Source organism: Stegodyphus dumicola, chromosome 2, assembly GCF_044657685.1.
Source record: "Stegodyphus dumicola isolate Sdum_Otavi_A_Nest chromosome 2, ASM4465768v1".
Lineage (NCBI taxonomy): Eukaryota > Metazoa > Arthropoda > Arachnida > Araneae > Eresidae > Stegodyphus > Stegodyphus dumicola.
The window spans coordinates 229,921,998-229,948,278 of NC_140769.1; the positions used below are offsets into that span (position 1 = coordinate 229,921,998).

The window sequence follows — 26,281 nt, forward strand, 5'->3', positions numbered from 1 at the left end:
TTTCAATATCTTATGCAATGTTAAAAGTAGGCTTTTGACATTCAAGTTGGTAAAAAATAAGATGACTGTTTTTATAATTTTAGACCAGAAGTTTCTTCGTTTATTCATTTGGCTGTATTTTGAACTGTATTTTTTTATATAGTTGGAATCTTTGGCAGATACTTAAAAATTCCAACTACATAAAAAAAAATTATTATAATCTCACCAGATTATAATTATTTTTTTATCCTAATCTCTCCAGATCGTCGAAATTTTACCGTACTGTATATTTTCAAATATAGGCTTATCAAAGTAAGATTTTGCCTAAAAAATTTCCATCCAAATTTAAACTCCTGTATAAACCAAATTTAAAATGACCCTATAAATCTATGCATGTGCCTAAAATTGGGAAACTGACTATCTAACTCATCTAGAGCTATTAGCCAAGCTGAAGGTGAGTGACAATTCACCTTACTATTAACAAAATAAGGATGGCAGCATCAAAAAACGAATAGCTACTTTTGGTATACTAACAGTATCCATTTCTCAACTGTTCGACATTTTGACAATGTGCATTTGACACTCTGGCAACTAAATTTATTTTGATTGTCAGTTGTGGCAATCATTCTCAAGCAATCACTACATTTTTCACCTCACTTGCACATTCACTTTCAGAAAAAGTAATATCATTTTCCTCTGAAAAGTTGAAAAATGTAAGTAACAGCTTAAGTTCATACTCATTTGATATAGGTCACATGATTTATTTTAAGCCACTTGAAATGTTCAGTTGGTTCTAAATAATTGATCCAGTTAATGCCAACGGATTCTAATATTTCTTTTTTAAACTATGACTTATATACCTTTCCTTTATGTGTTAGAAAACTGCTAGTTTCTGTTTGCTCTGTGTCCTCAAAGGACCTAGGTTAATGGTAGAAACAAAAGGAGCAATGAGTTGAAAAAGGCAGCAATTTAACAGTAAGATAACACCGATTTTACCCAGGAAAATTTTCTTAAAAATGAAAAGTATTAGATGATAGTATAATAGTATAAATAAAAGGAACAATGAGTAAAAGAAAAAAAATTAACAGTAAAATAATATTGATTTCATTCTGGAAAATTTCTCCAAAATACTTAATTTCTCAACAGTCAAGTAAACTGAAATGATCCTATGTGTGTTGCTGATATTTCAGATGTGACACTTCATGTAATATGCATTAAAATAGTACAGTTTGAACTTAAAAATACAATATTACAAGTGAGGATCACCATATAACCTATAACCTTTTTATGAGGTTTGACCTTACGTGAAAAAAAAAGCACGGTAATACCAAACATAAAATTAGACGAAAATCAACTTCATAGAAAAATGCACTGATTTTAAGAGAGACAAGCACATAGTCTCTCTTCTTCAAACAGAATTTCTAATGGAAAACATGTTTTACTTCTTGAAGGAAAAAGAATCTAAGTCTGTTTTGACACAGTTTATTTGCAAAACCTACAGTAGTGTCAGGTTAAACGTTGCCTTATTTCATAAATATTTAATAGCCATACACAAACATAATTATTTCAAAACAATTTGAGTTAAAGTTAAGACCTCAGTATGGTGCAAAACAATCCACTACCATTGACTGATTCATTCATAAAAGCAACACGACTGCAAAATCCTGATCTGATAGCACGTAAGATACACAAAAATATTTCTGAATTTTTTTTTTTATGTGAAAGGAAAATATTATAGGCCAAAAACATGAAAATTAGATTTAAAAAATTCTTTTTACAGAATAATTGAAATCAAAATTCAAATATTTGAGAGAGATGAAAAAAAGTTTCTCATTTGACTTTCTAGTGAATGGATGCATTATGAGCACATATTCTCCAACTGAAAAACTTCATTAATTCTGTAAGTAATACAGAACTGTAGTTTTTTTTTTTTTTTTTTTCAAAATAAATTATATTTTGAACCCGAATACTTACTACAGCATTCTCCAATAACAAACATCATTCTAAAAGCCTTGATATGCTATGAAGTAGTTTTTCTATAATGTATACCACCAGTACAATTTTCTAATAAATGTTGAAAATATTTTGCATAAAAGAAAGACTTATAAAACTCAATTGCAATAGCTATCACAGAATCTGGATCTAAATGCCATCAAGTTTGGGATAAACTTAAGATACCAGAGATACTTAGGATACTAGAGAAGTGAAACTTCAATGTTTTGAACATGAAAAAAGGGGGGGAAATGTAGTTAAAAGACGGAAACAAATTACACTTGTACTTACTGAAAACTGTTTGCTAAAATATCTTAATAATGAAAAGCCATACTAAAGCTCAATATGGAAGAATCAGGACTTAAACACAAAGAAATACTTTCACTGCCCTTCTTGGTATGTAATAAGTAAAATTATTTTCAATTTCCCAACTAAAATAACATTTTTATATTTTATTATATCACAGTTTTACTAAACTATTTTGTGTCACAAATTTTTAAGTGTGTTCATGTTTTTTAAGTAATCAATAACTAAGTATTTCTATTTGTATCTGATTTAAATTTGAAATTGTAAAGAGCGTAGTGGAATATATATTATAGTATGTGTTAAAATCTTTAACTAGTTATTTTACTACGTTACAAGTAACTTTAAATCTTTAACTAGTAACTTTAATCTTTAACTAGTTATTTTCAAACAAAAATAGGAAGCATTTCTTTGGATGGAAATGACATATGTTGAGAATGGCTTTTATATTAACAGGGGGTCAGAAGGCAGTTAATATTGTTGTTCCCTGGGGGAGGGTTTGTTACTGGGCAGTAAAAGAAAATCTTAATTGGCTCTCACTTTCACTTTCTTTTGAGAGTGCTGCAAAAGTTTGTAGCGTTGCGCGCCTCCAACTTGCACGCAACCACGAGGTGACTGTGAAAACTGGATAAAAGACAGAGTCTTGTGAAGGGTTTAAGTCCCTTTTTATTCAACGTAATAAATTACAATTGCGTGCTCTTGACGCTCACAGACTGCGCCAACTCGGCGGTCAAATAAAAATAATAACCTGAAAAGAAACTAAAGACAAGATTCTAACTACGAGGCTCTCTAAAAATAACTAACTCACCGCGTTTTACACTACCGCTGCTAATTCAGCAGACTTGAAGCTCACTTGAACGATTAACATTACTTCCCGCCAACCACATAGGCCGAAACGCGGGGTTCTTCAATTTCTCGCTAACTACCTCCGCGCTCGTGAAGTAAGAATATCACACACCGAACTCGTTTCCTTTCTATTTAAATCAGAATACTTCCGCTGATAATTTGAATCCTTGCGCGTTCTACTAAAATTTACATATTCTGGCATTGGCAGTTCCAGGGGAAAGTAAGGCTTGACAGGAAAGATAGTTTAAACTTAAAATAAACGTTAGTTAAAATAAATATAAACCCTACATTTGCCGCTGCCAGAATTTGGAAAACTTGGAAGCAGGTCCTACAAACGACCTGTTGTAAGTTTCTCTAATTCTGAACTAACTCTGGAGAACCTCGTTTACACACAAAAAAAAAATCTTATGTAACAAATTGTATACTAAAATTCTGTTGCTCGTTTTAACTCTCTCTTCTTACAGCAACTTTTCCTGGACTTCATCAATCAATCTTGGTCTTTCCTTCCAGCATCTGGAAGGAATAAGTATCAGTATCTTTCTACATACATTATAATTTACACTTTCTTGACACAATAAATTTTTGTTTTTAAACGATTCGTTTTTCTTAGTTATTGCTTACTTCACATTCATTCAATTTTTCAAGCATTAATTTAACTTTACCCTGGCTCTCCACCGTGTGTGGTGTCAAACGGGAATATTCGTGTTTTAGTCTTACAACACTTCCCCTAACCACCATGATTTGTTAGAATTCAACGACCAAATAGACACACCTTACTCGACATTCTACAACTCAATGAGCTACTTTAATATTCTTAAAAATTCAAATGTAGGTGGAGAACCCTACAAAACACATTCATTCTAACTTCCCCCTCATTCATCTTTAAACATGCAGGCTTTCGCTCTAAAGCATGACTTTATCTACAATTTAATACTTAAATTTTGACTTCATTGCTTTTAAGCATTCACTTTTAGCATCTACAATTTTATGCTTCTAGACTAAATTCTACTTTTACGTAACATTCAAGTATTTACGTACATTTACAAAATTTTAATACATATGATTTTTACAATTTACCATAAAATGAATAAGAGAAAATAAATTTTTACTTTACTCATTCTTCGCCAAGCTGGCGGCACTGAAACTAAAATTCTTATTAATACAAGAATACGAAGTTATTTTTATCTTCGGCCAAATTTTGGCTTTAACATAACAGAATTAGTCTTTCGACCGACAGAAAATGCTTGTTTTTAGCTTTTACACTTAAAGAAAATAATACTTTTGCCTTAGCTAAATAAAGTAAAACAAAACTAAGTCTCAACCGAGACATATTGACTTTCGTCAAAACATAGAACTTCGTACTTATGCATAACATTTCGGAACAAAAGAGAAAAAAAAAATTATAGAAGGTTTTAACTTATCTTTGAGTTTTCCATGCTTGAAACTCCGTCATTCGTTTTTGGCAATATTGGTCCCAAGTTAGAGGTTTCATGGATGTTAATCTTCTCCTTACTGCCCTCCGAGTAGCATCCACATTACTTTTTCTTTTGCGTCCTCTACATGCTGGCCTCTTGGCGGAGTAATCGTCTGGTGGTTGGCATTTCCGTTTTTCCCTGGGACGGCTGGTCTTGACGTCCTCCGGTCTGGAGTCCTTCTTGAATTTCTTCTGTTCGTCGTATTTTTGTGCCTCATGTTGCCGTTTCAGTTTCCGGAACGGCGGCCTTGCTGGCCCCTGACTCTGTGGCCGTGTGCGCGTTCTCCTTGAAGTATAATTTCTCCTGCGATCCTTTGTAGGTGGTGTTTTTCTCTTTACCACGGTTTCTTTACCCGGTTCATCTGTATTTTTGTTTTTCTTAAACGCTGGAGTTTGAAAGTTATTTTTTCTTTTTGCTACCGACGTCCGGGTTGTAGAAGAGCTAGGTCTCTCTTCAGTTCTCTGTTTCTTGGGTGGTGGAATAGTTGTTGTTATCTCTGGACCTTCTACTTCGTTTAGACTTGAGTCCTGCAAGAAACTTTTAAGGATTTCAAAATCATTTGGATTATAGTATTTTTTCATCTGGTCGGGACTTGCTTTACAGATTTCCCCTCTCTCGTTCTTAAGATATAATACTACTCCTTTGATTTCCTGAATTACATAGGGGCCTTCAAACTTTGGAGCTAGCTTTGCCGTAAAATTGTCTGGGGCACTCGATAAAGAAAATTTCCGCTTCAATACTTTATCCCCAACTTTAAAATCTACTTCACGGCGTTTTCTATCATAATATATTTTCTGCCTATTTCTTGCCGTATCCGAGCTTTTAAGCGCCTGATCAATCAGCTCTTGCACATCTTTTTGTTCTGGACATCTGCTGGAGTTTTTCCCGTAGTATCATGATTTGCCGTTCTTAAAGCATAAGCTAATTCATTTATGTAGCCATCCCAGCGCTTGTGATGTGTGCTCACGTAACTGCGAATTATTTTTACTATGTTTTTATTAACTCTTTCTGCTATGTTAGCCTGTGGTCTATACGGAACCATTTTGATATGGCGTATGCCAAGTCCATTGCATATGTTTTCAAATATTTGACTAATGAATTGTTTTCCGTTATCGCTAATGACTTTTATCGGTGCACCGTATTTTAAAATGTATCTGTGTAAGAATGCATCTGCGACTGTTTTGGCTGACGCGCGTTTAAGTGGAACAATTTCTATCCATTTTGAAAAATGATCTACTATTACTAAAAGAAAACGATTTTTATTTAACTCGCTCTGGGGGAAGGGACCAAGAAGATCTATGCCTAAAATTTCATTCGGAAATGTAGCGCGAATGCTATTTAAGTACCCGGCCGGGCTGTAATTAATATCATTTATTAACTGACATTGATTGCAGGACCTGACATACGCCATTACTATTTTGTATAATTGCGGGAAATATACCGCCTCGCGTACCCTTTTTAAAGTCTTTCTGACCCCTAAATGGCCCGCTGTTTTTGCTTCGTGTAATTCCTTCAAAATGCTTAATCGAAGCGAGGCTGGGATGACTGGTTTATACTCAAGATTTTCGTTTGTTGTTTTCGTATAGAATAATAAATTATCTATTATTTCATAGTTTTTTGCTCTATTTCTTATCGCATCGATATCTGTGTGCTCGAAGCTTTCGGGGTCTTTCAAATAAGCATAGATATTTCCAAATTCAGGATCAGCTTTCAGTTCAGTAATAATCGTATCTCTAGAATCTAAAATTTTTGAAGTCAACACAGCGCATTTAAGTTCATTTCCTTCATCGTCCAGTTTTATACGAGAAAGTGCGTCAGCTACATTGTTTTCCTTACCCGGTTTATATTTTATTGTGATATTATATTCTTGGAACTTTAAAGCCCATCTTATTAACCTGGGCGTTAGGTTTTTCCCCAAGTAAAGTCTACCAACAGCCGCATGATCCGAAAAGACTGTTACTGGCGATTTGCCGAAATAAACTCGAAATTTGTGTACAGCCATTAATACGGTTAATGTTTCTCTTTCTGTAGCTGTATAATTCCTTTGTGTCTGATTCAATGTTTTACTAAAAAATGCCAGAGGATGGTTATTTTGCATAAGAACCGCACCCACCGCATAGTCTGACGCATCTGCTGCAATTTCCAGGTTTTTGTCCCCCTCCGGGAATTTTAAAACAGGGGCATTAATTAGCGCTTCTTTTAATCTTTCAAATGCTGTGTTAGCTTCCGCTGTCCACGTAAATTTACCCCTTTTTCTTTTGATTACTAAGAGTGGTTCAACAATATTAGCGAAATCTTTTATGAAAGATCGATAGTAAGAACATAACCCAAGGAAAGAAGAAAGTTTCTTGGCGGTGTTGGGCGGTGGGAAATTCTTAATAGCTTTTATTTTTGAATCTTGCGTTTCTATACACTTTTGCGAAATTTTATAACCGAGATATTTAAGTTCTTTAGTTGCGAACTTGCATTTTGAGGCGTTAATTGTAAGACCGGCCTCTTTTAATAATTTAAAAACTTGTTCTAGATCATTAATGTGTTGTTCCAACGTACTACTCGTTATAATTATATCATCTAGATAAATTAAAGTTGATTTTCCTAGGACAGGCTTTAGAACAATGTCCATAGCTCTCTGGAATGTTGATGGGGCCCCACACAACCCAAAAGGCATGCGTAAAAATGCATAAGTGCCCGATTTTGTTATAAACGCGGTTTTATGTATATCTTCGGGTCTCATAGCTATTTGATAGTAGCCAGACGTTAAGTCCAAAGTAGACATATATCTTGTCGATTTGATCTGTCTAATGATCTCGTCTATAACCAGCAAAGGGTAAACTGGAAATTTGGTAATACTATTTAGTTTTCTGTAATCAATAGCAAACCTCCAAGCCCTTTTATCCGAAGGAGGAAACTCGTTCTTTTTCCTACATAGTACGACTGGACTCGCGTACTCACTATTTATGGGCGTTATTATTTTATTCTTTAACATCTCCTGAATATGTTCTTCGATGATTACGTCTTTTTGTTTGTCATACCGATAAGGTTTAGTCCTACAAGGTTTTTCGGCTCACCACCAAAAATTACTCACCACTTGCTGTATTGCTTTCCTTTCATGGTCATTCAGATGGCTAAGGTCCACTTGCGGTGTCTCCACAGGTTCCACCACCCTCTGGTCCATCTCCAACACCACGGAACTATCTTGAAAATTTAATTTGGCCCTCGCGGCCCTTAAAAACTCCATACCTAAAATAAGAGAATTTTGCAGATTTTTCACTACAAAAATTGAGACTTTCCTCTTTTACCTGTAAGTTTAATGATAATTTCCCGATGCAGTGACATGTTTTTCCTTGCGCCGCTATAATTTCCGTATTTTTGGTTTTAAATAATCGTACCCTATAAAAATTCTTTTTGAAGAAATTTTCACTCATAAAATTTATTTCTGCTCCTGTATCGATGAGGGCTTCTACTGGTACATCGCCAACCAGGACTTGTATAATTGGTAGCTGTGAGTTTTTTACGATGACCGTATTTAAATGTCTATTTGAGGGTTTTTTTTAAACTTCCGGGGTCTGGACCCTCCCTTTCACAGGCCCCTCTACTCGTTTAAAGCTTTCCTTTCAATCTGTGCCTTCTGGGTACGCGGATGTTTATTTTCAAATTTTCTTTTTGGGCCTTGACCTTCGAGTTTCGATGAGTTAGCTTGATAGCTCTTTCCCCCATAAGAGCGATTTCCATTTCTGGTTTCCTCATTTGAAGATTTCCTTCGGGTACTTTGAGAATATGTTTCCCCTCTCGCTTTTTCCGCTATTCTGCGATTTTGAAACTTCACCGCCAATTCGAAGAGTTCCTGCAATGTGCTTGGGTTTCTAATTTCAAAGTAGTCTTGAACAGCGGGTAACAATCTTGGCAAGATTATTTCAATAATCTCCACATCGGGTTTCTTCCCATACAGCATATCCGTTAGCTTAATTTTTCGTAGAATAAAGTCCGTCAATTCTGCTATATCCCGTTGATAGAAACTATATAGTTCGGCTTCCAGCCGTGTGCGATCTTTCACTATGGGGAAGGCCTTTACTAACGATTTTTTGAAATTTTCAAATGTATATGTCTGGCTTCCAAATTCCCCTAATAAAAATTTGCCTATATTTTTCCACCATAGCGCAGCCTGTCCTCTTAGTGCTGATGTGGCGATGGCAACTTTTTGTCTTTCAGGAACACGGTAGATCTGAAAGTGGTTTTCTAGACCTTCTAGAAATACCGCCACCGAATTTTTTCCGTCGAAATGGACGTTTGGCTTGATTGACGCTCTCAAAGTCTGGACCAGGTATCCAAATCCTTCCAGTTGGCTTGTCATTTCTTGAAGCTGTCCAGCGGTTTCCATCCAATTTTTGGCCATTTCAGTTCGATAAGTGTTCGCGCGCCAATGTAGCGTTGCGCGCCTCCAACTTGCACGCAACCACGAGGTGACTGTGAAAACTGGATAAAAGACAGAGTCTTGTGAAGGGTTTAAGTCCCTTTTTATTCAATGTAATAAATTACAATTGCGTGCTCTTGACGCTCACAGACTGCGCTAACTCGGCGGTCAAATAAAAATAATAACCTGAAAAGAAACTAAAGACAAGACTCTAACTACGAGGCTCTCTAAAAATAACTAACTCACCGCGTTTTACACTACCGCTGCTAATTCAGCAGACTTGAAGCTCACTTGAACGATTAACACTACTTCCTGCCAAGCACATAGGCCGAAACGCGGGGTTCTTCAATTTCTCGCTAACTACCTCCGCGCTCGTGAAGTAAGAATATCACACACCGAACTCGTTTCCTTTCTATTTAAATCAGAATACTTCCGCTGATAATTTGAATCCTTGCGCATTCTACTAAAATTTACATATTCTGGCATTGGCAGTTCCAGGGGAAAGTAAGGCTTGACAGGAAAGATAGTTTAAACTTAAAATAAATGTTAGTTAAAATAAATATAAACCCTACAAGTTGAATAATCTTCCGGACAAGTTCCGGATAAGTTGAATCTGTTTCTTCTGGATGAAAAGAATGTCTGTAAATTCATTCGTAAGGAAATGTTCGATCCTTATCTTTAGTTTTTCCGCTTGTTTTCGCTGGGGGTCGAATTGTGTTTCTCATACTTCTGGGTGCAGCTGGTCAACTGTTTTCTTTGACGAATGTCTTTATTTTGATTTCTCTGAGGGGGTTAAGCTTTTTTCAGAAAAATAAAAAGAGAAATTCTCGAGTTGGTGAAGTTTAATTTTATGCGGAATTTTTTGGCCTCTAATCTTGAGTGGGAGGATAAACCGAGATTTCTTCGGAACTCATAAGTGTTAAAGACAGATTTGGAACTGCAGTGATATAAAGTTTTGTTAAAGGTTCATGGGGCGTTTACCCTGTTGCGGGCAGCTTGCGCCTGCAATCTGGGGCAGTGTTTCCGTCAGCTTTTAGCTGATGAAAATTATAGTTTGAGCTAAGACAAAGTGCACTACGCAAAAATATAGCATTGCCGTTTCTTCATGATATTTTTCCAAGAATTTTAAATGTTTTTTTACTTGTAAAGAATAATGAGGTAGGATACTGATCAATTTATCCAGTTAACTGAATTAGAACATTCAAGAGATTAATAAATGTATCTGATTTATATTTTAAGTTGTTTTTTTGGGGGGGAGGGTGCGAGCGTGCGTGCGTGCGTGCATGTGTTAACTTACTTGGGTTTGTCATGTCATTACATTTGTTTTAGCCATAAGGCCTTTAAGAAACTTGGAGATTTTTACTTGAGGTTTTGTTAATATCTTTTAATTGGGTAATCATAATACACCCTTAATTTAGTACTAACCACATATTATAATTTATTGAATGTCGTTTTGGTTAATTAGTAATTTTTGGGGTGTGTGCTAGAATTGTATTTAAACTCTTGATTGACTTTTCTTTAGAGAAACTGATTGTTTTATGAATATTTCTTTTCTGGTGTTTGTGAGTTTTTTTTTTTTTTTTTTTTTTTTAATTATTGAAATGGAACTTTTTGCTGAAAGATTTAATGAAGAGTTGACGGAGCACGTTATTTAAGTAAAGTTTGTAAGAGAGATAGTATTTTATTTTTACCAGAGCACCATCTAAGACTTATTCCTCCTTAACTTTCAGGTTAAGATTTAATGAGTGTGAATTGGCATTTGATTGAATTAAGTGATTCTAAGAAATAGTTTACTTAAATGTTATTTGAGATAGATCAATTACACAGTTCCTCTCCTACTCTACACAGTTTTCAGATTATGTTTAGTAGAGAATTTTATTATTATTCTTTCTTTTTGTTAGTTTTTGCCCAGCACCAGTTAAGTTAGTTAAGTCAGACAGTAAACAGTTAAAACACTAAAATTCTCTGCTTCGTAACAACTATAATAATATCTGTAAAAGTATTAAAGCTTTATGACAAACACAAAAACATTTTTTAACTCGGAGGGCAGTGCATATATCTCTAATCTTAAGTTATATGTTGTTCAAATGATCACCGAAACACATAGCAGCAGGACTACAGATTGGTGTGCAAACAAACCTCAAAGCAAAATTTTGCAGGCTTGCAGGATAAAAATGCTTTTGTTATACCAGAACTGCAATGATAACATAAGGACCAAAAGATACTTACATACCTTCTGTGTTACATTTGAACATACATATACACATTTACATCTTTCTTCCCCCCCCCGAAACACACAAACAGAAATAACTTTAATTCCAGCTGAAATACATAAAATAATTTTACAAACGTGTAAATGTTAATTGCATGAATGTTAAAATTGCATTAAGTAATTTTATAAATGATTTATTAAATATACCTGATTTGCAGAGGTTCATCTTGCAGTTCTTCATCATCAACCTAAATTCAAAATTAGTATTATCAGACAAAATTTTATTTAAAAGTCAGCAAAATAAAAAGCAGAAGAAAAAAAATGAATGGATGTATGCATTCACGTATGCATGTATATAAATATGTACGTGCATATGTTATTCGTGTATATATATATATTATATATATATATACATGCACACACATACATACAATTCTGAATCCAGTCCTCAGAATAGAACAGTACCAGCATAATTTTCTTTTGCAGATATTTTTTTAATCAAAAGTGCCAGCCTAAAAGACAGTTCCTTAGTTTTTAAATAAAATTCCAATTATTGATTTATATCAATGAATAAAATCAGTTAATATCAACTGCTGTTAAAAAAAATCTCATAGACTGACATAATGAAAGAATTTACTTTTGCTACACATAAATACAAAATCATACATTTTTCCACATCTTAAAAGAAGTTAAAAACTTTGAATAGTTCTAAATATTACATATTCCTGTATATGACAATAAAAATATATTTACTGAAAAACATCTAGCAAAACTGGTGATGACTTTAATTGTCTTAAATTAGTACATGTTAACTGTTGGTTTTATATATTTGAGAAATAAATCAATAATTAAAAATTAATTCTGAATTCTTATAAAACTGAAATGGTATGAATTATAGTAATTTTCGATTAGGGAAAAAATGTAGAGGATCATTAAGGCAATGCTTTAGCAGACATGTTAACTATTTGGGGAAAAAATAATTTTTTTAATTTTTAAAATATACAGAGATTTCATTTGATAGGATGATAAAATAACACTTCTTTTTTTTATTTTTTTCTGATAAAATTTTAGATTTAAAATTGCTTTAAAACTTAAGAGTGATAAATACAGATTTTTCAAGCTAATTTTTCTTAAATTCCCTCTGTAACAAAAGGGATTTCCCATGCATTTATCATGCAATACACATCTGAAAAAAAATTACTAAACAGTAATAGAAACCATGAATTTAAATATCAGAGGCTTGATTTGGTTTCTTTCCTGATAAGTGTATTTTTAACCACTGTTAACACAACGAAGTTTCCCTACTACACAATATTTTTGAAGAAGGGAGGCGAAGATCAATGGAGGAAATTAAGATTTTCCAAGAGCTGAAGAAACGGCTATCTTATTTCTTCTTTATTATTCTATCTTTATACCACTGCTTAGTGACCACATTAATATCATTGAGCTTCTGTTACTATATAAGTAATTTTCTTGTTAACGTAACTTGCTGTATGGGTAAGTATTCTATGTAATTAAAAACTGAGTCGTAAGAAATTGAAATTATACAATTAGCCTTTTTTTTTTAACACCAAATTGTACGAAGTTAATTTACTGCTGCCTAAGATCCAGTTGAACTTTCAAAAAATACTAAAAATACACTTGCAGTTACATAATCATATTTACTTTTGGTTCTTCATTCACATGGAACAGCTTGAAGGTCAACTACCTAATTTAAACAATGCAAGAATCTCTATATTCTTCCACTTGCTATTTTTTGTTTTTCTGTCGTTTTCAAAAATCATCTGAAGAATTACACAATTAAAAAGATGTCTAGCAAGCTTTATTTTGTAAGTACGTTTCTTAGACTGAAGACAATAAATAAATTTAATTTGAAGCATTATAAAAATGGAAAATAATCTGAAATTTGCGTAGTATTTATTATATTTGCATAATATTAGTTATTTGAACTTTAATTTTAAAAATTAAATTTCTTGTAGGATGTAATTAGTAAAGTATACCTTATTTGTGTTGCACCTTTTTTATGGCTAATATAGATGATATATGAATAAAAGTAACGTGAAAAGTATTTTTGCATTTTTAATATACATTTTTATAAATTCTGTTCCTTATTTTCACAATTCTGTCACTGATTTCAATTGGCTATTTTATCTACAAATACCAACATATGGAAACTATGGCATTTAGATTTGTAATTTTTAAAGAATTGGAATATTTTCTCATTAAAATACTTTTCTCTTTTAAGGTAGGCTTAATAATAATAGTTACAGTAGCTAACAGAAAAGTATTTCTCTAAACAATAAATCATATTTCATAATTTCACGGCTGAACTGAAATATATTAGTTATGAAGTGAGCATAATTTGACATTCACTTTTTTCCCTCGATTGCGCATTGACATTTCTAAGAAATTTTTAACAGAACTACTGAAATGTGATATTTGTGGAATGTGATATCTTTTAATCAACAAGCTAGCTGATGACCAGCTGATGTGACCATTGCCCAAAATATACTACAATTTAATATTACTTCAGGGTTTGGTCAACCATTTCTATGCATGTTGACGAAAAACTGGCCAGAAATTATCTTTACATTGCTTTTACTTGTTAAGAGCTACGTTGAATCATTATTACTATCATTAGTAAGTCATTAGAAATGTCTGTGCAAAGAAAGAGGCCTTTGTACAGAACGCATAAAATTGCCAATTTACAAATTCTTCACTAAAAAATTCATCATATGGGAACTAGGTTTGTCTTGAGGCTAACTAACAATCAGTTTTCATACAATACCTGATGAAGATGAGCGCGTCCTCTTGTTGATAGGGAACGTCAGTTCCCTGCGAGCAAACAAACAGTTCTGTATAAGAAACGGAACGAAAATCAGAAAGAAACCAGGTGCACCACGGTATTTTTTCGGGAACAAAACAGCTAAAAAAAGAAGTGGTCAAGCAAAGAGAGGAAGGGGTTTGACAGAGTAAAAGGCAAAGAAAATATTTCCCTCGCTTGAACTTGCGCATTGTTCCCTTTGATATATAGTCGTTACTTGACTGTAGGAAAGCTGGCAAAATTTTTATGTCTTCAGCATTCCTCGAAGCTATTTCTGAAGTTTCCCTTAGGTTTAGTACATTGGGGGGATCTTTTGCTACAAAATTTAAAACGATTTTGAATTCCTTGTGAAATGACGAATCTTGAGGACAATTTTGCAGTATTCAGTATATCAGAAGCATCTACAAAGACTGGGTAGGCAGACTTTATCGTTTTTTGAAACTCTATATATGGGATAAGTCAGAAAAATGGCTAAACATATTATATGATGGTAGTAAGACATGCCACTAAGGAACAGTACTAACCAGTTAATGCGTTCACATTAATGCGTTGTTTCACTTTTCATTCGAATTTCTGCCATTCAGCAGCGTAACATATTATTCTTTTATGTATATAATGTGACTGTGATTAATTACCAAACTAAATTGCTTTGAAAGCAATAAATGTGTATCTTAAGAATATTATTATTATTATTATTAACATTTTAATCTGATTGACTTTAAAAAATGCATTTAATCGGCGACATATCTAATTAAAAACATTAAATATTTTTTAGAATTACATTACATATTTTTTGACTTTTTAGATATACATAAGATATACGGTCAAAAGTCATTAATCCGGACTCGTTGGGACTTTGGCGATTCCGGATTATCAATTTTTCCAGATTATACATCATCAGTTTAAATCTGGTAGGATGGCATGCAGAAATTACAAAATTAAAAATATGAAACGTAATTTATGAAATAAAGAACAATTATGATCTAAAGGGTATCAAAATTTACAAAAAGAAAAAGCTTAATATTTATTTGTTTACTTTATTAAACATTTCTTTCAATGTAAGTTGTTTAAGTTGCTTTGTTTCATGTGATAATATTTTCTCTTTAATTCTACTAAACAGACATAATTTCTTGTTTAGTTAAAAAGTTCTGCTGTTTAAGCCTTATAATTGCTGTGTCAAGAATACCGACTAATTTGTCAATCGAAATTTTTTAGTTTTCAATAACGTCTGTCACTTTCTTCACTATCGGAAGCGAATTATAATGACGTGGAACTTGTTTTAAATCATATCAAAGACGGAGTACATCGAGATGAAATACTACATTTAGTAAGAAATTATAAGCCAAATAAAATAAAAACATCTGCCCTGAAGATAAGGATAGTGCTGACAGATCAACTTCCAATTCAAAACGCTCCGCTGCGTTCTTCCCGCCGAGCAGCGTGAAATTGATAAACAGATTTCGGATTTCGAAACATACTTTCGCTTTAGATCCTTTACATATTAGCAAATATATATCGGAAATTCTATTTGATATAATCGAAAGTTCAAGCTTACTTTTATAAAATTGCTCTAACAGTCTGCAAAAAATAATAAGCCGGATCCAATTCGAAGATTAAGGAACAATGGAATCTGCAACATTAACTGAATTAGATAATTTTAGCTTAGCTTATACCGTCCGTTATACATTAAATACGCATGCATAAACGTATTATGCGCATGCGCACATGCATATTCGCAGCCGTAAAGGTCTTACGTGCAAGCATAAACGCCTATGCGCATGCGTGAACGCGACGCATGCGCAGAAATTTTTTAGCTTTGAGGTCCGGTTTATGGGTGTCCGATATAACGACTTTTGACTGTAATAATGTTCATAAAGGGTTGTTGCTAGGAAATAGTTTTATTTTCCATACCCTGGGGTTTTCTGAAATTCCTTCGTACGTGGCCTTCAGCTCCACAGTTCCAGCACTTTGGTTTCTTGTCACTCATTTTTCGTCCAATGAAATTTAATTGTCCTTTCAATTCGTCTATCTTATTTTCTGTACTCTGGGGTATTCTGCAGTTCCTTCATATGTGGCCTTCAGCACCGCAGTTCCAGTACTTTAGGGTCGGTTTAATCTCACCAATATTCTGGCCAAGGCATTCACTGGTCTTGTCAAATCTTCCGTTTTATTTTCCGTGCCCTGGGGTGTTCTGCAGTGGCGTCGTATGTGGCCTTCAGCACCACATCTCCAACACCTTAAAGCCAGTCTGTTCTCACTCCTACTCTGTATAAAGCGTCGACTTGTCTGGTGGATAAAAAAGCGTCGACTTGTCTGGTGGATAAATCATCTAAACGAGCCATCAATTGATCCACTGGCTCATGGACTCACACAACTCTGTCTGGGTAGCGATCTCTACGAATTGCTCACTGGGCTGCCTCAAATTTCACGGCGTACAACAGAGCGTTTTTTATGTCCTTCACATATGCCATTCGCAGAGCTTTCTGTATTTCAAGGTCCCAGATGCCATTGATGAAATATTGCAGGCACAGAATTTCCCTTGTTTCTGTCGGGCACCGACCTTGTCCGAAAAGGTGAGATGGGACCACCTTTCTACATCCGTCGCGAGCTCCCGAAATGTTTTGGTGGGCTTCTGTTGACGGAAGTTTAATTGAAGCCTGCTGTAGTCTTTTAAACACTTCTCCCCAAAGCGCAGCTCCAATGCGCCGGAGAGAGCTTCGAAATCTAGCCTTTGGTTTTCGGGAAGAGTCTGAAGGATATCCGCTGCATCTGCTCTTAAAGAAGAACGAGATGACAGGTCTTAGCTTGGGAATCCCATCCATTTGCTTCCGCCACTATAGAAAATTGTGCTTTATATACTTGCCTTCGATTTGTTGCTCCACAGAAGAAACTCTCTCTGGTATTTTGTTCTTTGACAAAAGAAACTCTTTCTTAAATTTCTCCAACTTTATTTTTAGCAGTGCCTATTCTGACCTACATAGAATCAAATTCGTTTTCAATTATGCAGGTAATCTTTTCTTTATTTTATCTCCTCTTTAACTGATTCTTGGCCCAAATTTCATCTCTTCCTGTCCCGCTTTCATCTCTTCCTGTCTTGCTTTCATTTCTTCCTTAAACGAGGCAATGCTCATATCAACTGCCTTAGTTGTTCTTCCATCGCTTTTGTTATTGGCATTCAAACCCACTGCTGATACCAAAAATTGTTGCATAACGTACGGGTTCATTATGAATTGAATGCACAAGTCCGATGAAAAATGAACAAAATTTATTATTATCACAACAAATAAAACAAAATGCTAAATTTCCTCACATATTCATACAATAGTGCAAAATCTCACAGTAGTTATCTTTTAACTACTCAAATGTTCAACAGAACTTAATTCAAAACAGCTAGAGAAAGCTAACCCGTCAATTCACTATAGTCAACAACAGCAGTTTTTGAAACAAACTTTTAAAACAACTAACTATATTTCACGTGTGAGATTGCTCTAGCAATTTCTTGAAATCAAAAAGAGATATTTACTTATTAAATGTTAAATGCCCGTGCTCTTGTACTTTTAATTTTCCAGCTTAGGTTTCTTTTAATATTCGTCACGTGCTGGGGAATAAAACAATTGTATTTATAATTCTACTAACATTAACTGTTTAAATACCAAATCTGTAACAATAAGCTAAAACTCAGCCCAGTAAACCGTCTGCTTTGTAATTTTTTTAATGCTAAATTCAGTAAAAATTGGTATTATTCATATAGCTAATTGGCTAATGTTGAAATCAAAGACAAATTTTTTAAATGTCCCTTTTTGAAATGTCAAAGACAAAAAAAAAAATATGAAAATTTATAGAATCTTATTCACAAAAGAAAAAAATTATCCAGGTTATATTCTTCTCCCATATTTGGTTTTTGAAGGATTTTGTCATGAAATTACAGAAGATGTTTTGAGCTCTCCCCAATCATTTCATTTTATCTAGCATCGAGCAAGGCACAAAGAAACAAGCCAAAATTCACCAGTAGAGCATAAAAAATGTGTGGCATGGCTTTTAACAGAAAAGTATAAAAAATATTACCAATTCAAAGTTAAATTTAAAAAAAAACTATTGGAAAAAATAAACAAGTAATGATACTACGAAGTCAATATTTTTAATGGACTGTTATTTTTATAAAATATATAATGTTTTTGGATATCTTGTATTACCTTTTTTATATAGTTTGCCAATAAGATTCTTCTAATTTTCATATCACAAAATAATTTAATTTTAATGCTATAACACAAAAGCAAAGTGTCTCATCAACATCAGAAAAATAATGAATTATAATAAGGCCCTGCAAAAATGGTTTGATTTATTCAATTACAAAAAAACTCCCGAGGGCTATCTGCCTCAGGGAAGGGATACCTTCATGGAGGAGTTTCTATGGAAAACTGTCTCATATCATTATGAGACATATCATCATATGTCAAACATGTCTCATATCATCATATGTCAAACATGTCATTTCATGGTTTTCCCCATGTTACACATGGGGAAAACCATGAAAGCGCCCATGCAGCCAGCCCATTTGCTAGGATTCATACCCAGGACTGAACTAACAGTATTCAGTGACTTTGTCACTTGACCACAGGTGGGCCCTCAGAAATGGAGTTTTGTATAATGATAAAAATATTTATGCATTTCATTATCTCAAAAATCTAAGCTAAGCTAATTATATCAAAACATTTGTACTTAACATATCCAATCTGATTTGTATTGTATCTTCACTACTCACCACACTGAGTTTAAAAGTTCAAAGTTGGAGGTTTCATTTCCAGATCATTCACTATTCATCTAATATTTTCAACATTTAGAATGCTTGTTTCTAAATGATTGAATTATTGCTATACTCAGAAGCTGTAATTCAATTATACAGTTACACATATAAACAAGATTCATATGTAATATAAAAATGGCACCTAAACTGTCTCACTTCCAGAAAAAATTCCTTAAAAAAATTTTTTAAGAAAAAGAAAAACTAGAAAAAATTTGTTAAACTGAGAAAAGGTTAAATCAAGAATCAGCAGCACTTGCACAAATAATAATGACAAATGTTAAAAGAAAAGCTAAAGTTTAGATAGTTCTTTCTCCCATTAAAGCTTATGGGAAAAATGCAAAATTAAAGAAATTAGAGTCACCTCAAAACGGAACCACTCGGAATTCCATTCTGGATTAAGTGAATGTCTGAAAACTTCCGTCTTGTATGTATTGTTACTCAATTTAATCTGGAAAAAAAGAAAAATGTTTATTTATTGCAAAAAATTTAAACTAATTTATTTCATTAAAATACATCACAGTTTATTTCTTACTTCTACAAAAGCATCACATGTATCACTGGCTCTGTCCATAACAGGCAGGTTTCTGCCAGCTAGGATGCGAACCTTCACTTTTCCAGGCATGGTTTTCTAACCTAAAAAAAAGATCTGAAAATTCAATATTTAAAACTTTTTTTTTTTTTTTTTTTTTAATGAAATGAAACCAGAAAACTAGTGATCTCTGATTCTATGTCAAACTAGTACACTGGTTATCATAAATTAAGTAAAAATCACAAAAATCACGATTACTGAAAAAGTTACATGTAGAATTTAATTAATTGCCTGATTATACCGAGTTATTTCGGGTTCATATATATTGCAGTTAATTATTATCCCGAGAAAACTCGGACAAAGCAGAATTTGTTAGTGTGATTTCTTTTATCACGTTTTTATTTGGTCTGGAGGAAATGAAAGGAAATATTTAGCTTTGATTGGCAGTTTGCCAAATTTTGTTGGTTACGCAGTTCTTTTGGAGGGACTGGTCGCATGTTTCCCTATTGTATAGTATACGTTGGCTTGTGAATTAGTAATGTATAAAGAAAGATGCATGCGTTGGAAAAAAATAAAATAATGGCGATGATGGAAGATAGCGAAAGCAATTATTTTTCAGATAGTAATTATGAAAAGGTTGGGAAAAAAATCAAAAAAAAAAAAATCAAATCCGAGACAGTGTACTCTGTGCTCCCGTGAAAGAGATTCCAGCGATAAGCTAGTAAGAAAAGAGACCAGATACAAGTGTAGAACGTCAGGTACCACTCTGTGCTGTCCCTTGTTTCAAAAACTATCATACAAAGATTAATATTTAACTTTTTTTCGTTTGCCCGAGATAACTCGGGATAGTAAACTAATATTAAAAATAAATGCTTTTACACCTTCAAAAAATTAAAAATTCAACTTACATATTTTGTTTTGTTTTGTTGTATTTAATAATAAAATAAAAAAATGTGATGATTTTTTGCAATTTTTTTCAAAAAAATTTGTAAGGGAAGCGGTTAATGAAACTTACCCACAATATACAACACATAATAAGGTATCGAATAACATAAAAGGAAATTACCAGTAAATCTATTAGTATAGAAATTAGCACATGTATAAAATGAACAAATCGAAGGTGTCAGTTTGCTATAGGAAAAGTACCTTCAATATGGAATACGATTGCCTCTAAAAGCAATACAGCACATACAGAGATATGTGATGCTTTCAATTATACGGTCTATCAATTCCATAGGAAGCGAGAGCCATTGCTCTTGCAAAGCAGTTGCAAGCACGACAAGGGCCCGAGGGGGTGGATTGAGAGCAGCTAGACGTCTCCCTAAAGCATCCCAAACATGCTCGATAGGGTTCAAGTCCGGGGATCGAGCTGGACACTCCATGCGCATAATTGTTTCCTGTTGAAGATAATCATCTACAATGCGAGCTCTGGGTGGTCTTGCGTTGTCGTCCTGTAACAGGAAAGCATCCCCTATTGCCCCAGCATATGGGTGCATATAAACATCAAGGATGTCATCTCTGTAAACTTCAGCATTCAAAGTTCCCCTTGGAACGACATGGAGGTCTGTGCGTCCAGCCAAAGACAGACCACCCCAAACACAGACACTGCCTCTTCCTTATGCATCTCTTTCACAGACATTTGACGGATGATAACGGGTTCCAGATTCTCTCCATATCAAATAACGCTTACTATCACTTTCTTGACTAAACCTGGATTCACCCGTAAAGAGAACAGCCCTCCATTGATCAGGTGTCCAGTGGACATGTTGTCGTGTCCACTGCAAACGGTTCCTCCTATAGCGTGACGTAAGCAGCATACAAATGGGTGGTCACCTCACATACAGACCACCTTCGTGAAGGCTTCTATGTATAATTGACGTTGACATGAACCTTCCGGTGGCTGCAGCAAGGGAGGATCTAAGAAGAGTCGGAGTAGCAGTTCTATTCTTTCGTGCACATAATGTCAAATATCGGTCATCGGCGCTCGTCGTAGCAGTTGGCTGAACCTCCTAGATGCCGAATCTGTGGTTTGAAATTGCCTCCAAAGTCTATGAACCACAGAAGGACTCACATTTAGCCATCTGGCCACCTCTGTTTGACTTTGTTATGCCTCTAGTCTCCCAATGGCTCTCCATCATAGTTCTGCAGGCAAATGATGCCCGGAGGTCATTGTAACGAATTGGCTATCTCAGATTTCTGATGTCACTATCACAGTAAAATATGTGGGCTTGCTCTCAAACATGGACTTTTATGCCCCTCGCAGATGACGTATTCTGAGTGCAGTGCCACTAATTTGCATATTGCAGTTTTACTCAGCTACTCTTACTTGGCAGCATATTCAAATTTTACACGGTTTGGCTTATTTTTGAGCGAGTTATCGCTATTTTTGTGATTTTTCCTTAATTTATGATAACGAGTGTAATTATGTAATTATGACACCACCACCATCAAAATAAATGGACAGAGATACACACACTGATAACTAATATATGATGTTATCTCATGGATAAAATACATTAAAATGGCTAAAATGGTTATAAATGAACTAACAAACTAAAATAGGAATCTTTCCCAAATAATTCAATCTAAGTTTAATTAAGAGAATTTAAATATTTTAGGTTAGATTTAAAAAAGGTACTTTTCTGCTATGCACCTGCCATACATTTTGGTGGGTTTTTTAATTGTAAACACACAATTAAATGTGTTAAATTAAACACACATAAATGGTTTGGTCCCCAGATAGTGCTATAATTTGATTTAGCTTCTCTTTCACAGGTACCAAAAAGCATGGCAGGTGCATAATGTGAAAGTACCTAAAATGATAAGAAATCAGTTACAATGTATTGTACAGACAATGGCACATTGTTCTCTACATAAATTGGTATACTCTCCCCATTAAGCCTATGTCTGACAATAGACTGACTAATTCTGCATTAAAAGAGTTTCTTCCTTTCTACTTCTGCACAGCATCCTACTTGGTTTTTATCTTCCACAACTTATTACTTGTTTGCAAATCCCAAAGTAGCTGCAGTTTGTTTCACATCTTTGAATTATTGAAGTAAACAGAATTAAATATAAATATTAACTGGTTAAAATTGCTTGAATCTTCATATAACAATTTATAAATGTTTACAATAGATTAACACAATTCGGATCAAACTGAATTTATAAGAATTATAAGAATTTGAATATTATAAGAAAAATCTGATACAACAAAGACCAATAAAATGTCATGAAAAAAGATTCAGATGTGAAAAAAGATTCAGATGAAATAAAGTTTAATCCAAAAAATTATTCTGAAAATCATTAGAGACGGAGGGACGGAATTTGCCTAATTTAAGTTTCAATAATTCAATAAATTTCATTCACTGCTGCAAAACATTTTGTTAAAAAAAGGCTAAGAATTAAAAAACCAGGAGAAAAAGCAAGAATCTCCTGGAAAAATCAGAAGAGTTGGTAACTATGTATAATGGATTTATATTCTTTCATCCAAATCAACAAAACGGTGGGTGATTTTTATTCCTAGGTTGAAGTCTTAAAAGCTAAAACTTTTTTTTTTTTTTTTTCTGTTATCAGCTAGAAAATTAGATATGAATCTGTTAAAGTACTTATGATTTCAAACAGCCTACATTCATAAGCTTTTGATCAATCTTTCAAAATATAACTTTCAATGAGAAAACTTAAATTCAATTCATTGCTTAAAAGACGGGAAATGACTCTTAATTATAGGTATAATGGACTGGTATTAAAGCTTGGGAATTGGCTGGAATGTTAGATGTTGAATCTATGATCCTAACCATCAGAATTCAATGAAAGAAACTAATATTTGAATATGACCATTCTAATAGAACTAAAATAGATCTACTAAAATAGTTCCTCCCTCCCCCTTCAATATCCTTACAGATAAATCCTTTCTTCTGTGAAGCAACAATTTGAGCAGCATGACATAGTGAGCATACATCGGTAACTTCTTTGCCTATAAAAAAATTTAAAACTACAAAATCCTGCAACATCCTTTAATGCAAAAGACACTTCAAGACTTTAAAAAAAAAAAAAAAAAAAAAAAAAACTTTCCTCCTACAAATTGTTTTGACACTTTTGGTACCAATAGCTGCAACAGAGAAAGAAGTTTTTCTTTTAAAATAAGCCATTCCAGAGTTTTGTGATTTCAAAACAATGGCTGTGAAAATCCACTGTTAGATAATTTAGTTTTACTTTAGAAAGAAGGAAAGAAAATGAAAAACCTTTTCATGACTGTTGCTACTAGAAAGTGTGCGCAGCAGAAAATGAATAAGGAATATACTAAAAAAACAAGACAAAATTTCATTTTCAACAATTAAAAAATAAATATTTCAGTTCTGGTGGAAAAAAAAAATTGCTGCATGAATGCAGAGTGCAAATATTTAGAAGCAATATAAACAATCTGGAAATGCCATAATCTGGTGTTCAGTATTTCCATACATTCAATAATTTTACAAAGTCCACAGAAGTTATACAGAGCATATTTTATGACTTATTTGAGAACAGTATCATATTGATGATGACAAAGATTTCTGGGAAGGTATGTCTTTGTGGAGGAAAAGCCTATACTCATATGTAACATGAGTATAGGCTTACATGACAGAACCCATAAGCACTCACACAGTCTTTGCTTACAGAAATTTAAAACTGAGTTGAACTAGGTTTTACCCATTCAAGTGGCCTGTTTTTTCAAGAATGAAATGTGATATTTACCATTATATAAATACATATTTTTTTTTAAATGATGAATATTGGTATGGATACTTTTCATGAAGAAATATGTTATCTGTGTAATTACACTTCAATCATGCATAAAGGATCTGCAATATAATCTCTTCCTTCCACCTATAAATATAAAGCTTTATAATCTATTCCTTCCATCTCAGAAATTTATTTTATAAAACTGCCAGCTGGTGGTTGTTCACTCAACTATTAAAAGTTCTTTAAGGATAAATCATCAATGAAAAGGACACTTAGGGCAACAATTATTGCACATGGCTTAGTATTTGAAGCAGCAAGTTGCATATGGCATATTTGAAGCAGTTCCTTCTTTTCTTTTTTCTTTCTTTTACACCAAAGCTATTAGGTATGATGTAATTCTCTGACATCATTATTCAATAACTATAAACTAGCTCTATACTTTTTAGGGAACAAAACTATGCTAATATTTGAAAATAATATCATGATTAGTCTATGATGCTCACAAAATCAAATTTTGGATGAATTATGATTTTCTTCAAAATCTGCTAGAATTATTATTGATTCCAAAAAAAATATTGATAGTTTCTGATTATCCACAACCTATGAAAAGTTGCCAACTTTTGATGATTTTATGAACTGATGGGAAAACTCTTGTGTCATTAATTTTAGGGATTACAGGTGCTGCTCTGCATAAAATAATAATAATTTTAAAAGAAAACAGAAAGTTATATGAGAGAAAAAAATCTGTAAAGCTGATATTTACATTTTTATAGTTCACACACACAGTTCAGCAAAATGAGGATTAAATATAAAGCAAGTAAATCCACATGACTGTTCTATGTATATATGTAGGCTAACTGTTGTCACTTGTGTATTTAAAAATACACAAAAAACAAGAGAATTCTACTGAATATTGAAACTGGGGGTGTGGATAATCAGCAAGTACCAAAATATTTCATAGTGTTAATATGTAGCAATAATACTTTTTTTAAATTCACCACTTAGTAACTAGTCAATTAATATGGAACAGATCCCACTTGAAAAGCTTTCTATGAAAATGGATTTACACAGCCTACTCTGAAAAGCAGGATTCTGTTAATATTGTTATGGGTTAGAGCAAGACATTCAAAAGAAGCACCAAAATTCGAAGCACTAATGTATATTGTTTTGCAGAAAAATGAAGATTTAAAAATAGCGGTCAATAGAATTTGATGTGGCTGTTTAGGATTGCAGAGCACTTAAATACTAACTGTTTTAGAAGTGGTGCCTTTATAGAGGATTTTCACAGGACACATAGGTTTGTAATTTATAGACACCCCTGTTTAGTAGGAAAATAATAAAAATTCCATCAGCTAGCTGACGGAGTTTTTATTATTTATCAGTTTTTTTATTTTTTTTATCAGGTTTTTGAATGGAGCTCAGATAAAACTATATCAGTTCAGGGGACTTTTCCACCAAGTTGGTAATAGATTAGTGTGACATGGGCTAAGGAAAATGTCAATACATACAAATAACATGTTATTTTTTGCCTTTTCAATAAATTTGATATGAAGCTTTTATAAATAGAGTTAAATTTATTATTCTTTACTACTAATATTTTAACTTACAAATTTTATAATATGATACACGTGTAATAAAACAGGCTAAAACAGGATATAAAGCCAAAATATTAGAATGCTTATCTGTAATATATATCAGATTTTGGATTTTTTTAAGTGTGGCAAAACATGCTAGGGAAGAAATGCTCCAGTGGAAAATCTTTCAAGACAAACTGGATCATATTCACATTACACACTGGGAAAACTATGGAAATTCCCCTACAGCCAGCCTGTTTGGTGGGATTAATCCATTCAACCTGGGTCAAACTACTAGTGCTTAGCAATTTTACTAATTCAGCAACTGGTGGGCTTATATATAGATAGATATATATTATGAAATTATACCTTTAATATTTAGATGGTGGTTTATCAAAGTACATTATAAGAAGAAATATTGAATTATTCTTTAGAATTAATTTTTTGTATCCTAGATTACTCCTCAAGTTTCAAATAATTCTAATATTCCATTTTTGTCAATACCAACACTGCATTTACTAATAATGAGAAATATTGGTTGTTTTTAATACTGGTCAGAAAAAATAAAGTCTGAAGTAATATTATTTTTTCTGTATAATGAGGGATATAA

At 33.3% G+C, this 26,281-nt stretch overlaps 1 protein-coding gene across 1 annotated transcript in view; it reads right to left on the minus strand.

Annotated features, from left to right (window-relative positions):
• The window catches only part of LOC118192785 (C2 domain-containing protein 5), a 154,425-nt gene that overhangs the window by 126,051 nt on the left and 2,093 nt on the right, over positions 1 to 26,281 (minus strand). Inside the window, exons 2-4 of the mRNA XM_035363801.2 lie at positions 19,379 to 19,479; positions 19,208 to 19,294; positions 11,426 to 11,466 (exon numbers count right to left, since the gene is read on the minus strand). Of these exons, the coding sequence (XP_035219692.1) occupies positions 11,426 to 11,466; positions 19,208 to 19,294; positions 19,379 to 19,468 (218 nt within the window). The 5' untranslated portion in view covers positions 19,469 to 19,479. The remainder of the gene's footprint in view (positions 1 to 11,425; positions 11,467 to 19,207; positions 19,295 to 19,378; positions 19,480 to 26,281) is intronic.